General features: G+C 43.0%; 1 protein-coding gene across 4 annotated transcripts in view; it reads right to left on the minus strand.

The window, feature by feature from the left end:
* Nt5dc3 (5'-nucleotidase domain containing 3) overlaps nucleotides 1–16337 on the minus strand; it is a 93955-nt gene that overhangs the window by 66391 nt on the left and 11227 nt on the right. For all 4 annotated transcript variants that reach the window (XM_090328525.1, XM_090328521.1, XM_090328519.1 and 1 more), the window contains 5 exons: nucleotides 14914–15128; nucleotides 12284–12444; nucleotides 10215–10653; nucleotides 6149–6388; nucleotides 1247–1445 (listed from right to left, as the gene is read on the minus strand). In XM_090328525.1, coding sequence (XP_090184651.1) covers nucleotides 1247–1445; nucleotides 6149–6388; nucleotides 10215–10653; nucleotides 12284–12444; nucleotides 14914–15128 — 1254 coding nt within the window. The remainder of the gene's footprint in view (nucleotides 1–1246; nucleotides 1446–6148; nucleotides 6389–10214; nucleotides 10654–12283; nucleotides 12445–14913; nucleotides 15129–16337) is intronic.

Below are 16337 nucleotides of genomic sequence, written 5' to 3' on the forward strand. Positions count from 1 at the left end.
TTTTATCCACCCGAGATGACTGCCCCTTCCTCCTGGAAGGGCCAAGGGGCCTGTCCAATCATGCTTCTCCAGTTCTCTAATGTGTTATTTTTCAAAGTCGCCTTACTGTTGATTACTATTCAGTAACTGGCTGACTCATATTAGATGGACAGGGGCTTAAGGGCTGTTATCTATATGTACTTCTACACCCCTGAGCTTACCACCATGTGGAAGGTAGGATGGGACATCAAAGGGTGCTTGATGAATTAGTGGCTAAGTAGTAAAGAAGAAAGAAGCAGGGGAAGGAAGGGAGCGGGAGAGGCAGAAAAAGAGAAGGACACTAAAGGAAAAGAATAGATGAACACAGAAGTTGCCAGCAGGACCACAAGTCTATCCTTCCCTGACCCTTGTCCTTGTCCTCTGCTCTCCAAATGCCAGTTTACTTTGAAAGGAAGAATGCATGCGGTGTAAAAAGAGGAATAGTTTGGGCCGGGGGTTTGGCCTAGTGGTTAAAGTGCTTGCCTAGGGGCCGGGAGTTTGGCCTAGTGGTTAAAGTGCTTGCCTAGCATGCATGAAGACCCGAGTTCGATTCCTCGGTACCACATACATAGATAAAAAGCCAGAAGTGGTGCTGAGGCTCAAGTGGTAGAGCTCTAGCCTTGAGAAAGTCCAAGGACAGTGCTCAGGCCCTGAGCTCAAGCCCAGGACTGGCAAAAAATAAATAAATAAATAAATAAAGTGCTTGCCTAGCATGCACGAAGACCCTGGTTCGATTCCTTGGTACCACATACATACAAAAAAGCTGGAAGTGGTGCTGAGGCTCAAGTGGTAGAGCTCTAGCCTTGAGAAAGTCCAAGGACAGTGCTCAGGCCCTCAGCTCAAGCCCAGGACTGGCAAAAAAAAAAAAAAAGAGGAATAGTTAAAGAAATATGACTGTGCTGGGTGACATGGCTCACACCTGTAATCTTAGCTACTCAGGAGGCTGAGATCTAAGGATTGAGCACTAAAGACCTTGAGACTCTTATCTCCAATTAACCACTAAAAAAACAAAAGTGGTGCTGTGGCTCAAGGGGTAGGGTTGTAGCCTCGAGCTGAAGAGCTCAGGGACAGAGCCGAGGCCCGAGCCCCATGACCAACCAAAAAAAAAAAAAAGAAAGAAAGAAAAAGAAAAGGAAAGAAGTAGGAATGTATCTTGCTCAAGGGTAACTCAATACAGCTCTGATAAGGGAAAAGCTATACCAGCCTCAACACAAAGGGAGAGACTCACCTAGGGCTTGTGAGAAAGCTGCACAGACCAGACCAGCAGCTGCTCATCTTCAGATGCCATGGCAACTCTTGATAAACTCTCCAAAAACCAGTTTGCCGCTGGAAGAATCTCATCAAGATTTGGTGAAAATATTTTTTTTTCTGATTTGTTGGGTTCAGAAATGTATATGGATTGCTTTCTCTCACAGGAGTGATTACACCTATTTAAACATGAATTGCAGTTTTAACATCTCTAACATCTTAGTATATAAAAATAGCATAGTAGAAATCTGACTCTTCTGTAAATATAACTAGAGAAATGAGCTAGCATGAAGAGAAAAGTGAATTTTTATCTATCAGTCTGAATTTTCCCACGCTCCCCCTCCCCCGAAGAATTAATTCTACTTATGGTCACTGGTGAACATGTTGGCTTTTTAAGTTGCTTTCCCTTCCCCTAAGAAAGTATCCATGACCTCGTATTCTAATTTAAATATAAAGCACAGTTTCTGCCTACATAATTTTCAAGCATTAGTAGGTATACATTTAAAGACATATGAATCCATTGCCGCCAGTGAATACAAGGGGGAAATGAGCAAAGAGATGGAAAAGTTGACATCAGAGCCATGATGGCTCTACCTAAGAATAATGGATGGCCAGGGGTTTGGCCTAGTGGTAGAGAGCTTGCCTAGCATGCACGAAGACCTGGGTTCAATTCCTCAGCACCACAAACATAGAAAAAAGCTGGAAGTGGAGTGGTGCTGTGGCTCAAGTGGTAGAGCTCTAGCCTTGAGAAAGCCCAAGGACAATGCTCAGGCCCTGAGCTCAAGCCCAGGACTGGTGAAGAAGAAGGAGGAGGAGGAAGAGGAGGAGGAGGAGGAGGAGGAGGAGGAGGAGGAGGAGGAGGAGGAGGAGAAGGAGAAGGAGAAGGAGAAGGAGAAGGAGAAGGAGAAGGAGAAGAAGAAGAAGAAGAAGAAGAAGAAGAAGAAGAAGAAGAAGAAGAAGAAGAGCAGGAGGAAGAGGAAGAGGAGGAAGAAGAAATGAATCCCAGAAGAAATGGACCTGATACATCATGCTACCCAGACACAGGCTTCTTAAGAAGTACTAGAAGGGTTTTGTTATGTTAAATTCTGGTGAGATCAAAACCAAAATAGAAGTATTTCTAAATTTGCTGCTTGACATATTTCCCTGTAAGACAAATGGCACACCCAGCCTAGCTCATCATAAGAACTATTAACCAAAAGGGAGCCATTATTTAAATAACTATTCTGCATTTCCATGGAATTGACTTCCAGCTCACTCACACACTTGGAGAGACTGGGATATCCAGTTGAGTGTTTTGGTGTACAGCTCTATTGAGATTACTGAAGGAAAAGGAAACACCGTTCCACTAGATGTGGTAAAGGCATTTTGTGAGTAATAAATTGGGAGATTAGGAGAGGGAATGAGAGGGGGGGAAGGGAGGAAGGAGTGAGGGAGGGAGGGAAGAAGGGAGGGAGGGAGGGTGGGAGGGAGGGAGAGATGGGTCCAATATTACTCTGAGACCATAATTTGGAGTGTTACACACACGTGAAATATACAGCACATACTGGCTCAGTGGTAGAGCATATACTCTGTTTCACAGTATGAAGATGCAAGGAAAAACAAGGTACAAAATATTTTCATGGACAATGATCTCATCAGGAGAACAAAAATATGAGGCCCCATTAAACAAAGGAAGCTAATTAAAATCAAGGAGATCAGATGACTTGCCCAGTCAGCACAGGGCTGGCAACTGAAGAAGCATGGTTAATTCACATATTCTGATTGAATCCCATGCTCTTCCAGCCACATGTGGGTGTAAGGCATGGTTTGATCCCAGCATCATCATTGAGGGCAAAGTACAGCCCTGTTCCCATTGACAGACTTAATGGCTGACATTTGTAGAGTACTGCTGTCAGTCACTATGGGACAGGAGAAGCTGGGCTGACAAACACTTTTACAGAAGTGTAAAAAAAAAAAAAAAAAAAAAAAAAAAAAACAAAGCTTTCCTGGGTGTGGTGACTCGTGCCTGTAATCCTAGCTACGCAGGAGGCTGAGATCTGAGGATTGTGGTTCAAAGAACCAGTTCTGGCACTAAAGACCTTGAGACTCTTATCTCCAATTAATCACTAGAAAGTGGGAAGTGGGACTGTAGCTCCAGGGGTAGGGTGGTAGCTTGAGCTGAAGAGTTCAAGGCCCAGAGTTCAAGTCCCATGACCCACGAAAAAAAAAAAAAAGCTTTATTACTGGGGACCTAGAATTCAAATCCACGTCTCCTCACTAGTAAGAACAGCTATCTTGAATATGGCCGGTGGCCACCTGAGAGTGGGAGTGCTAATCAGTATACCAAATGCTGTATAAACATGAATGAGTATTGTGAGACTCTCAAGGTAAATTCTATTATTATTCTTATTTTGCAGGTAGGAAATGCAAGTGCTAAGAGGGTGACTAACACCTTGTACAAAGTAATACCTATTCTATAAGAGGCTAAAGCTATTGCTCTTAACAACAAAAAAGTCACTTTTAGTAGAGGCCAGGGTGATTTTTTTGGAAGAATCAAAGGTAGACTCTGCCAAATAGCATGCAGGGCCAGAATGAGCTGAGGATAGGGTGAAATGAGGCCACTTGTGTCCCCTGATCACAATGTCACGTACAGATGATTCACACCGCTTCTCTTGGGCTCAGGCTGCTGGCTCCTATTTCCAATGAAGGCAGATACCAGAAACTGAAATCCCATGCTGCCTCTCAAAACAACAGAAATGGAAGCCATCAGAAACTGTAAGCCCTCCCCCTATACAAACAGCCAGAAATAGCTGTGCATTTGTTCAGGAAATACCTACTAAGTATAATTAGAATAGGTCTCAGGACATTCAGACCTGATGGAGTGATCAAAAACTCTCTGAATGAATTGGCTAGTAGTAATTTAGGTTACAAATGGGATATACTACCAGACAGAGAATTAATATTTAAAAAAACAACAAGGAACATACATGTAAGGAAGACCAACTTGCCTCAAAATGATTGCTATGACATTTTGACAAAAGTCAAAAGATAGCCCTTTACAAACACTATCAGGATAGATTCAGGTCCTAGAGCCCTGGCTTTGAGTCATGCATGTCCATGCATGTGTGCTGGGCTTGTTCTTCATGCCCAGGTTACACGGACGGGAATTATTGCCGTTCCAGTTCTTCATGCCTCATTCTGCAGCACAATAACTTGCATTTCTGACAATGCTATAGTGTTTATATTTGAGGGCTCATAGAACAGAAAAGGGGTTCAATGGGTACACAGAATTTTAGCATCTACACCATGACCCCATAGCCTCTGTACCCAACAGTGTTATCATTCTTAGGGAAATAGAGAAATTAATCCAGTGCAAACAACCACAGAGCAAATGAATGGAAGAACTGACACTGATCTAAAAGCAACAACATTCCTATGCTTGCTCTCTCCTCCACATCATATTAAGATGTAGGGGAATCTGCGTTGGGAGTGTGGCTCAAGTAGTAATCAATCCCTGTGTTCAAACCCCAGTACACCCCGGGAAAAAAAAGAAAAGAACAAAAAGATATTAGGAATAGAATGACTAAACTGAGATATTTTTTCCAAAAATGAAAGTAAAAAAAGAATATAGTACAGGGCCGAGAGCATGGCCTAGTGGTAGAGTACTTGCCTAGCATGCATGAAGCTTGGAGTTCAATTCCTCAGTACCACATACACAGGAGAAAAAAAAAAAGCCAGAAGTGCTACTGTGGCTCAAGTTGTAGAGCATTAGCCTTGAAAAATAAAAATAAAAAACCCCAAGGATAGTATCCAGGCCCTGAGTTCAAGTCCAGGACTGGCAAAAAAAAAAAAAAAGAATATGGTACAAGAAAATGAAGTTGGGCACCAGTGGCTCACACTTGTAATCTTAGCTACTTAGGAGGTTGAGATCTGAAGATCACAGTTCAAAGCCAGCGCAGGCAAAAAAAAAAATGTACCCATGAGACTCTCATCTCCAGTTAACCACTCAAAACCTGGAAGTGGTACTCTGGCTCAAAGTGTAGCTCAGGGAGAGTGCTCAGGCCCTGAGTTCAATCCTCATAATCAACCAAAAAAAGGAAGGAAGGAAGGAAGAAGGAAGGAAGGAAGGAGGGGAGGAAGGAAGGAAGGAAGGAGAAAAAAAGAAATAGGCAGAGTTTAGAATCTACCCAGAGATTGTGATTTAAAAAAAGATTTTTTTCAGAAGCTCTCTGTGCTTAATTGTTATAGAATGCTCGGCATCTAGATGAAATGTGTCTGTGTAGTTTCTTATGAGGTACACCTCACAAGGGATCAAGAATTTGATTTCAAAGTTGGGCAGAGATCACTCATTTCTATCCAGTAGCCACTCCCCTCTTCTTTAGTGACAGAACACAGCCTTGGCTTAAAACACAGTGCACTCAGTTGAAATATTCACCCCCAAATGTCCTTGTGTAAACTATGGGCCAAGTAATGAACTTCTGGGTTAAAAAAAAAAAGTAAATAGAAATGCTCACAGGAAACTTGTAAGAAAGCTCTTTCAAAGGAAGTGGAAAGCCCTTTGTCCTTCCTGTTGCCTAAAAGGTAATTGCTGGTGCTCCGGCAACCATGAACATGCATTAGCCTTGAGAACATAAGCCAGTGCAGTATGCCAAGGACACAGAAGAAGTTGAGTCCCAGTGATCCTGTGAAGCCAGTAGAGGTGCCTAGGGCTGTCTATGTGCAGAAGTTAACAAACCCTTGGGTTCGGCCAGAGCCAACTGATGTCAGATCTCAGTTAACCTGAGTAAACCTCATAAACATTTTTATGCATAGCTGTTGATCGAGTTTTCCCTGAGCAATCTTGCCATAAGTTTCTTCTCCTAGGTGACCCTACTTCCCCTTAGCCAGCAGACCTGGGCCTTACCAAGTAGTTGGTGTTCCACAGCATGTCGCAGGGATTGGTGCTGGAAATAGAGGAGGCCATTGGGCTTCTCTTGGATCCAGTATTTGGTGGCATTGCGGAAGGCAGCCCAGTGTACTGTAGTCACTCTGTAATGATGCCTATAACCCAGCAACTCCAAAAGATGGAGCAGCTCATCCTCGGCTAGCCCACAGTGTGCAACACACAGTAAACACAGTGCGTCCGACAACCAGCCATGCAGCCCTAAAGGATGTTGGGGGGGAGGGTGGACAGAAAAAGAGCAATCCTGAGTCAGGGTGCATCTTCAGTACTTGACATGACTAACCTTGTAATCACCCTCTAGTAACCATGGCCCCTGCCTTTTTCTTTCTTTCTTTCTTTCTTTCTTTCTTTCTTTCTTTCCTTCTTTTTCTTTTTTTTTTTTTTTTTTTTTTGCCAGTCCTGGCTTGAACTCAGGGGCCTGAGCACTGTCCTTGGGCTTTCTCAAGGCTAGAGCTCTACCACTTGAGCCTCAGCACCACTTCTGGCCTTTTTTCTATGTATGTGGTACCGAGGAACCGAACCCAGGTCTTCATGCATGCTAAGCAAGCACTCCACCACTAGGCCAAACTCCCAGCCCTGCTCCTGCCTTTTAAATGAGGGAAATGAAGCCAGACCAGTTAGAATATTTACTCAAAGTTACACAGAAGTTAAGTGCTAAACAGGGATTTGAACTCAGTCTGGTTACTTATTAAATTGTGGTCTCTATTCTCACCAATTATCTCTAGTGGTTTTTATATGTTCTATTGACATCTTTGTTGAGGAATCTTTAGTAAAGTCAACTTATACCTAGGGATGCAATGGTTTTGCTGTAAGATTGTTCTCCTGCTATGTTTTCTCACACATCACTTGAGAGGCAGCTTTTTATTACTTACCTGTCCCTTAGGTTTTGGTCCTATAGTTAAGCTTTATGACAACAAACTGTAAAGAGATCCGTCGCACCACTGAGAAACATGACAACATGGTCTACCATGTTAAATGTATTCCCTATGCCATGACTGGGAGATGAACCCAGGTTGCCTGCAATCTTAAGCAAATCATTAGCCTTAACTATACAAGATTCTCCTCCTCACGCTAGTCTGGTTCTTCCTAAACCTGTGGCCCAGCTTCCAGGGTTTGGATGGAAGTCTCTGGACAGGGCTTATGGTGGAGCTGTCCCTGTGGGTAAAGGCACAAAGGGAGGAGTCCTGGGCTCCTTATAGCCTACCCTGGCTCTAGGTATCAGGGCAATGGGCCATACAGCCTGAATGACTCTTCCAGATGGCAAAAGTCTCGTTTCTACCTGCTTGGCATGAGAAAGGGTAAGATAAATGTAAAGCCAACTGATTTACAGAAATGGAAACTCTAGAACAAAGAATGGGGCTGAAGATAAGTTGGAATCAATGTGGTTTTTTTTTTTCTTTTTCTTTTTCTTTTTTTGTCGGTCATGGGGTTTGAACTCTAGGCCTGGGTGCTGTCCCTGAATTCTTCAACTCAAGACCAGTACTCTACCATTTGAGCCACCATGCCACTTCTGTCTGTTTACCGTCCTGAAGAAAAGAGTGTTATGTTAGAATCAAAGAGGAAAACTCAAATATCTGAATAGACTTTTGCGGCTCATAGCTGGAACAGTGGCTTGTAAGAATAAATTCTCTCAAGAGCAAATTGTGGAAATATCATTAAATTCCTGACTAGAGGGTGGAATATTGTTGACAATAAACAATACAGTTGATTATAGGATGATCTGATGAGAATAACTTAATAACTTCTATCAGAAAGAAAAGAGCTATTTCAGAACTGAGATACAGAAGAGATTTAGGCACAAACCAGGATCAAGATGCCAGCAAAGGAGGGGGACCTCTTTTATGAAGGATTGTGACAGCAAAAACAGAACTGTCTGGGGATAGACAGGACCACAGATGTCCAGGAGGAAGCCAGGAATCAAGGGACCTCCACAACAGTACTTGGTCAACCACCTCAGAAGAAGACTGCTGGCCAAATGACAAGCAAGCAACCCAGCACCAAGGTCTTCATGCATGCTAGGCAAGCACTCTCTACCTCTAGGCAAAACTCTCAGCCCAGCACCAAGGTCTTGAAGTTTAATTTCAACAAATAGAGACACGGGAAACATTCAAATCCTCCTTTGATTAAAAACGTCTTGAATTGACTGAAAACAGATGGAATTGATACAATAACCCAAATTGTCAGAAAACCAATAGGACTGATATTGTTAACCTGAACTGTGCTGTGAGTGGGACTATGGGATCAAAAGGCAGATTTAAAGTGAGTTAGAGAGATGACCAGCCACTACTGGCAAGTGCCTCTCATCCACGCTACCTGGGAGATGGAGATCAGGAGGACTGAGGTTCCAAACCTGCCTAGGCAAAAAGTTTGTGAGAGTCCCATCTCAACAGAAAAATCTAAAGCTGGGCACTGGTTTCCCTAGCTACTCAGGAAGGTGAAGTCTGAGGAGTGTGGTTCAAAGCCAGATTGGGCAGGAAAGCCTGTCTGAGTCTTTTTTGTTTGTTTGTTTGTTTTTGCCAGTCCTGGGCTTGAGCTCAGGGCCTGAGCACCGTCCTTGGACTTTCTCAAGGCTAGAGCTCTACCATTTCAGCCTCAGCACCACTTCCGGCTTTTTTTTCTATGTATGTGGTGCCAAGGAATCGAACCCAGGTCTTCATGCATGCTAGGCAAGCACTTTAACCACTAGGCCAAACTCCTGGCCCAAGAGTTTATTAAGCTCATCAGTTAATTGATGAGCTGATTTTTTTTTTTTTTTTGCCAGTCCTGGGCTTGAGCTGAGGGCCTGAGCACTGTCCTTGGACTTTCTCAAGGCTAGAGCTCTACCACTTGAGCCTCAGCACCACTTCCGGCTTTTTTCTATGTATGTGGTACCAAGGAATCGAACCCGGGTCTTCGTGCATGCTAGGCAAGCACTTTAACCACTAGACCAAACTCCCGGCCCCCCGTCTGAGTCTTATCTCCAATTAACCACCAAAAAACCAGAAGTAGCACACTGGCTTATGGTGGAATGGCTAGGAGTTTTGCCTAGTGGTAGAGTGCTTAGCATGCAAAGACCTGGGTTCCATTCCTCAGTACCACATATATAGAAAAAAGCTGGAAGTGGTGCTGTGGCTCAAGTGGTAGAGCTCTAGCCTTGAGAAAGTCCAAGGACTGTGCTGGGTCCCTGAGTCCAAGACCCAGGACTGGCAAAAAAAAAAAAAAAAAAAAATAGTAGAGTGCTAACCTTAAGCAAAAAGTCCAGGGACTGGCAAAAAGCCAGGTACTGAGTTCTAGCTCCACAAACACCACCATCAACAACAACAAAAAATCTGGACAAGGTTGCTTATCACGCCAGCTACATGAGAAGTGTAAATAGAGGATTGTGGAGTAAGCTAGCCCAGGTAAAAGGCAAGATCCTATCTCAAGAATAAAGAGAATGGAGGGGGGAAAGGGTTGAAGGTGTAAGTTAAGTAGCAGAGCACTTGCCTAGCAAGCAAGAAGCCCAGAGTGCAAACCCTAGTACTGGGAAAAAAGAAAAAGAGAGAGAAAAGAAATAATGAAGGAGGTACATTTCTCAGACTCCTGGAAAATGTGACTGAAATTTGTTTGTAATATAATTTTTTATGCACACAGCTCTGTAGATAATTCTCTAATTTGACAGTATATAGCTGGGAGTTTGACAGTATAAATACTTAGCATACAGTTAAATTTGAATTTGAAATGAACAACAAATTTCTAATATAGGTATGTCCCCTAAAATATTTTGGGTATACTTATACTAAATCCAAATAATCTGGAATAATAATGAAATAATCCAAATTATTTGGTATCCAAATGATGTCTAGTATAAGCATGTCCTCTATGGTATGTGAGACATACTTCTGCTAAAAGAGTGTTTCTTGTTGACCTGAATGAAATCCAGATTGATCTAGAAGTCCTCTATTTTCTCTGACAACTCTATCCATGGACTCTGTCCCTTTGGTCGAATCTTCCACATGGCTTTCCCCTGTAGATTTACATCAAGCTGTCAACACTGCCTATGACCTACCTTCTGTAGCTACAGTGCTTGAATTTGTCTTTTTTTCGTTTGAAGTCCAACTGTAATCTTCAATCCAGCGTTTTAGAATCAACTCCCAGAGCTCCTGAATAGAGGCTACCTCCAAATACTCCCTTATACACTGGAACTCATTTCGATAGATTCTGCATTCGCTTAGCTCCCTGGCTAGGATTGTGAGTTTTAAAGGACTCAGGTTTGGTTTTTTCCTCCAAATCTGGTTGTCTTGCCAAAAGAAATCCTGGTTGGGCATGGAGAGATGCTGTTTGAAGATGCTGAGCTTTGTGTCTTCATCTCCCATGCTGGAGAGATCTATTGTCCTCACATCTGAACGGGTACAGAGAGACTTGAAGGACAAGCTGGAGGAGACTGTGCTCAGGATAAACTTGCAATGAGGAGGGAGCGAGTTAGGTAGCCAGGAAAAGTCTTTCACCTGGTGGAGTGATATATAAAGACATGTATAACATGCAAGACTTTAAAATCACTTTGAGCCAGGTGCAATGGCTCATGCCTGTAATCCTAACTACAGGATGCTGAAATCTGAAGATTCAAGGTTCAAGGTAGCCCCACACTAAAGACCATGAGACTCTTATCTCCAATTAACCTCTAAAAAACCAGGAGTGGCACTGTGGCTCAAGGGGTAGGGTGGTAGCCTTGAGCTGAAGAGCTCAGGGACAATGCTCAGGCTCAAAGTTCAAGCCCCACTACTGACTACCCCCCCAAAAAAATGGGATAAAGGGTTATAATCATAGGGTAAAGTTGGAGTTACAGATATTAAGAGTAGTGGATATCACTGGGTGTTGGTGGCTCATGCCTGTAATCTAGCTTCCTCAGGAGGCTGAGATCTGAGGATCAAGATTCAAAGCCAGCCCAGGTAGTTAACTACCAAACAGACAGAAGTAGAGTCATTTAGCTTAAATGATATAACACTAGCCTTGAACAAAAAAGCTCAAGGATAACACCCAAGCCCTGAGTTCAAGCTCCATCTGTATAATGGGAAATTGATCAGTCTCTTCCTCACAGACTTGGGTGCTTAGAATGTGTGAATATTTTTACTTTCTAAAATGGTGCCCAGCCTGTTATAAATACTGTCTATGTACTTGTTCAATATAAACTAAAGCAGTAACAAAAGTGTTAGATGGGGATTAGGATTTGGCCTGGGTTCGATTCCTCAGTACATACATACATAGAAAAGGCCAGAAGTGGTAGAGTGGCTCAAGTGGTAAAGAAACCTTTCTCTAATCCTGAACTCAGGCCCTGAGTTCAAGCCCCAAGATTGGCAAAAAAAAAAAAAAGTGCTACATGGGTATACTCGGAGATTTGCAATGCAATGGGAATATATTAAGTATACTCCAAATTGGGGGGGTCTTCCTTTTTATCCACAATTTACAAACAAATTATTATTATAGAGGATCTACAGAGGAATTAAAGTTATATTAGTCAGGTAAGGTATACATGAGTACACTTCTGTTTGGACTATATCCCCTCCTGCCCCCCCCTTCCTTTGTGATTGTTTTCTTTTTTTTTAAATTCTCTCATGGGGCTTCAACTCAGGGCCTGGGTGCTGTCCCTAAGCTTTTTTTGCTCTGTTACTTTGAGCCAGTATCACTTCCAGTTTTCTAGTGGTTGATAAGAGTCTCATGGACTTTCCTGCCAGGGTTGGCTTAAACCACAATCCTCAGATATTATCCTTCTGAGTAAGCTAGGATTACAAGTGTGAGCCACCAGACCCTACATCTTTTATAAAATAGTAATAACTGGACATTGGTGGCTGAAATCTGTAAGCCTAGCTACTCAGGAGGCTGAGATGTGAGGATTGCAGGTCAAAACTAGACTGAAAAGGAAAGTCCGTGAGACTCTCATCTCCAATTAACCACCAAAAAAGCTAGAAATGGGGCTGTGGCTCAAGTGGTAGAGGGTTATCCTTGAGTAAAATAGCTCAGGCACAGTGCCCAGGCCCTGAGTTCAAGCACCACAACTGACAATAGAAAGAAAAAGAGAAAGAAAGAAAGAAAGAAAGAGAGGGAGGGGGGGGAAGAAATTTTGTTTTAAAAAGATATTACCTTCTGACCTGAAATTCCATAAAGGCCAATTAATTCTTCAATGCCATCTAGTACAAGTATACATGGCTTTAAACTGATGGAGGCTATGAACACTTCTACTAGAAGTGAAAAGACCAAGACATTCAAGTCTTCACTAAGAAAATCCATTTCAAGATGAGCACCTACAATAGAAAAATGTAGAGCTGAGTACCTACAATATGACAATTCAAATTAGGCAAAAATGTTTCCATTTTTGTTAGAATATGTTCATTGGCTAGACAGGCAGAAGCAGGTAGGGAAGATGAGTGACAGTGACAGATGGACAGTTAACACACATCTGTAGGTTTGATTCATTTGCTCAAAGAAGTAGTGATGTTTACTACTAGGTCTCCAAAACATTTCCAGGACTCCATAGTAAAATGTGTATAAGATCCAAAGATTACTCTCATTCTCTAAAATCATGTTAGAGAGAACTTGATAAGAAGAAAAAGAAGTCACGTAGGGCAGGGAGTTTGGCCTAGTGGTAGAGTGTTTGCCTAGCATGCACGAAGACCCGGGTTCGATTCCTCGGTACCACATACATAGAAAAAAAAAGCCGGAAGTGGTGCTGAGGCTCAAGTGGTAGAGCTCTAGCCTTGAGAAAGTCCAAGGACAGGGCTCACGCCCTGAGCTCAAGCCCAGGACTGGCAAAAAAAAAAAAGAGAAGTCACGTAATCTGGGATTTTTCTGTGTCTTCTTAGCACTCCATCCATAAACATGAATTGTCTTACTACACTGGCCCTCTTCCCTTCTAGCTCATTCTGCTTTATTTCCAGCCTCAGGACTATAGTATTACTTTAACTTTCCCTGTCATCTGCAATGTTCTTTTTTCTGACTATCACATGGCTGGCCTCTTCTTGTCAATGGGATGTCTCTCCAGCAAATTCAACAGAGGGTATGTCTGGCTCCTTGTCCCACAAAAGCTGAAGCTACCTGCTGGGCATGGTGGCTCATGCCTGTAATTCTAGCTACTCAGGAGGCTGAGATCTGAACATCACCCTTCAAAGCCAGCCTGGGCACTACAAAGCTGCAAGACTCATCTCTAAATAATCACTAGAAAATGGGAAGTGGGGCTGTGGCTCAAGAGGTAGGACAGTAGCCTTTAGCTGAAGAGCTCAGGGACAATGCCCAGGGCCAGGGGTAGGGCAGTAGCCTTGAGGTGAAGAGCTCAGGGACAGCACCCAGGCCCAGAGTTCAAGCCCCATGACCCACCAAAAAAAAAAAAAAATGCTGAAGCTACCTCCTAGACCCGCCTGATTCCTCAGATGACAAAGGACTAGAGAAAGACATTTGAGTGGGGCTTATCTGTACCCCATGTACAGGCCCAGGCTCAGAAGGACAGGTGGGTCTTTTGTACCCCTCCCTTTCCTCCAACCAAAAGTGGAGGCCTGTGAAGCCATGGGAGTTGGAAGGGAGGTGGTACAGCCTCAAGATGGAAAGGAAAGATCTTCTATATCTATCTAGCAAGTCTCCCCAAAGTAAGAAATTAGCTTCCACTTGAGAGTCACTGAAATGGGATTTAGGTGACACAGCAGCAAGTTTTAACCTTACAATGGCAGGGACAATAGCCCTGTAACCTTCCTGCATCCTTCAGCATAGCATTCAGCACTGTGTGATAAGTTGCTAATTGATTTGCTGCCTGCCTTTCTCAATCAGAACAGTATTCTCTCTCTCCAAAGCTTACTTACCTGACTTTCTCCAATATTCACAGAACCCAAAAAAGTAATGAAGAGCTAAGCAATCAGTAAGGAACCAGCAAAGGAACCTGCCCTAAGAATAGTGAACTGAATAGGAAGAGCTGTAATTGAAAGGCAGGAGGGGAGAGGCACTTAACAATGCTACACCTGAGCTACTCATCTAGCTCCCTCCCCTCCTCATGCCCCTCTCTTGGTGAGACACCCAACCAGACTTCCATCCTTAAAATTCTAACACCCTAAACACACACTACCTACCACTTGAGCCACAGTGCCACTTCTGGCTTTCTGTGTATGTGGTACTGAGGAATCAAACTCAGGTCTTTATGCATGCTAGATAAGCACTTTGCCACTAAGCCATATTTCCAAACACTATTGTTATTATTAAGATGTTGTATAGAGTGGTTACTGTTTCAAGTAGCTTTTCATCTGAATCCTTCTAGTAATAGAAAAACTCCATAAAAACATGTGTTTTTGCCAAATTCTCACTACTAGGATAATGTGAAGACACATAAAGACATTCAATGTTTGGGAAAACTAGCCAGGCAGGGAATAAGTGCTTATCTCTAATTGGCCAAGCACTTTCTTTTTCTTTTTTCTTTTTCTTTTTTTTTTTATTTTTGTTGTTGTTGTTGGCTGGTCATGGGACTTCAACTCTGGGCCTGGGCATTGGCCTGAGCTCTTCAGCTGAAGGCTACCACCCTACCCATGGAGCCACAGCTCCACAGCCACAGCTCCACTTCTGTTTTTTCTGGTTGTGAATTGGAGATAAGAGTCTCACAGACTTTCCTGCCTGAGCTGGCTTTGAACCATGATCCTCAGATCTCAGCCTCCTGAGTAGCTAGGATTACAGGTGTGAGCCACTGCGCCCAGCCTGGCCACACTCTATTAAGTGGACATGAAGTGTAGCTCCATTACCGTGGTTTTTGTGCTGCAGCTCGGTGATGAAGTAATGGATCACAGACATGATGTCACTGCTTTCTGAGGTACTCCCAACGAAATACGGGATCATCAGGATGTTTGGATATTTGCTTCTGAAAGAATTCACCCAGTTGGCAATCAGAGTGGACTTCCCACAGCCACGTTCTCCAGTCAAGAGAAGAATAGACTTGTAAGTTGGAAAAGAATTTATTCTGGAAAATAAAGGGATAAAATATAGGCAAGAATATTTACTGGGGGAGGAGGAGGAAGAAAGGGTGGGAGGCAAAATTATTTTACATATATTTTTCCTCTCAGAGAGAAGGAAGTTCTAGCTTCAATTCTGGCTTTAGTTGGTTTCAAAGAAGTCATTCACCCATTTGCTTTAGTTTTGTCTTGTGTAAAATTAGAGAGTAGACACACAGGCAGCTGCTTCGGGAAATAAAGCAGCTATACAGATTCTATGGTTATCCAATGTAAACCTGGAGCATGTCAAACCTAAAATCTGGTAGAGAAAACAGTATCGTCCTAGCCCATTACTCTGCACACCATCACCAGGCTAGCTGTAGCAGGGTGAGAGGAGATCTAAACCTGAGGCATTCATGTACCAGGGACTCCCATCACTCTTGATGTCTAGAAGTGAGAAATTGAATTAAATGACTGTCACCATTGGTGACTCACTAGGAAGTCGCTTTAGCGGGGTGTGAGCTAGTAGTAATGATTACTATGGTATCTACAAACTGGAAAGGGCAAGATATAAATTGTCTTGTTGCATGTTTAGTGAAAAGTTTCTATGTAGGCTGAAGAGTCTTGGTCCCATGAATAAGTAGCCTAGACACTTGCGCCTGTGCCCTACACAATTGTGATCCCATAAATACATGTCTAGAGATTTTTCATTTTTGTGGGTACCATGTCGGGGGCAGTTTTGAGGCTTTTCCTATTTGCTACCAAGTAGTTAGTAGTATAGCTGCTGACCATTAGTGGTTGAATAAAAGCATGAAGGAATGGCACAAAATGTATGAATATGACTACAGATTCAGCACACCAAGATCATCAGTTTTAAAATTTCTTAAAGTAGAAACTCTACCTAGGCCCTGCTGGCTCACTAATTGCTAATCCTGGCAACTCAGGAGACTGAGCTCTGAGAGTCATGCCGCTGCCTGCCAGGTAGCGTGGTGGCTTAAGGAGTAGAACACTAGCTTTGAACAACAACCACAGAAAGTTCAGGGACACCAAGCACTGGTGGCTCATCCCTGTAATCCTAGCTACTCAGAAAGCTGAGATTTGAAATTGTAGTTCAGAGCCAGTCTGGGTAAGAAACCGTGAGATTCTTACCTCTAATGAAGTACTCCAAAAATGCCGGAAGTGGTGCTGTGGCTCAAGCAGCACAGCTCTACCTTTGAGCACAAAGAGATTCAGGGATA

Source organism: Megascapheus bottae, chromosome 2, assembly GCF_031878675.1.
Source record: "Megascapheus bottae isolate mThoBot1 chromosome 2, mThoBot2.hap1, whole genome shotgun sequence".
NCBI classification, from domain to species: domain Eukaryota; kingdom Metazoa; phylum Chordata; class Mammalia; order Rodentia; family Geomyidae; genus Megascapheus; species Megascapheus bottae.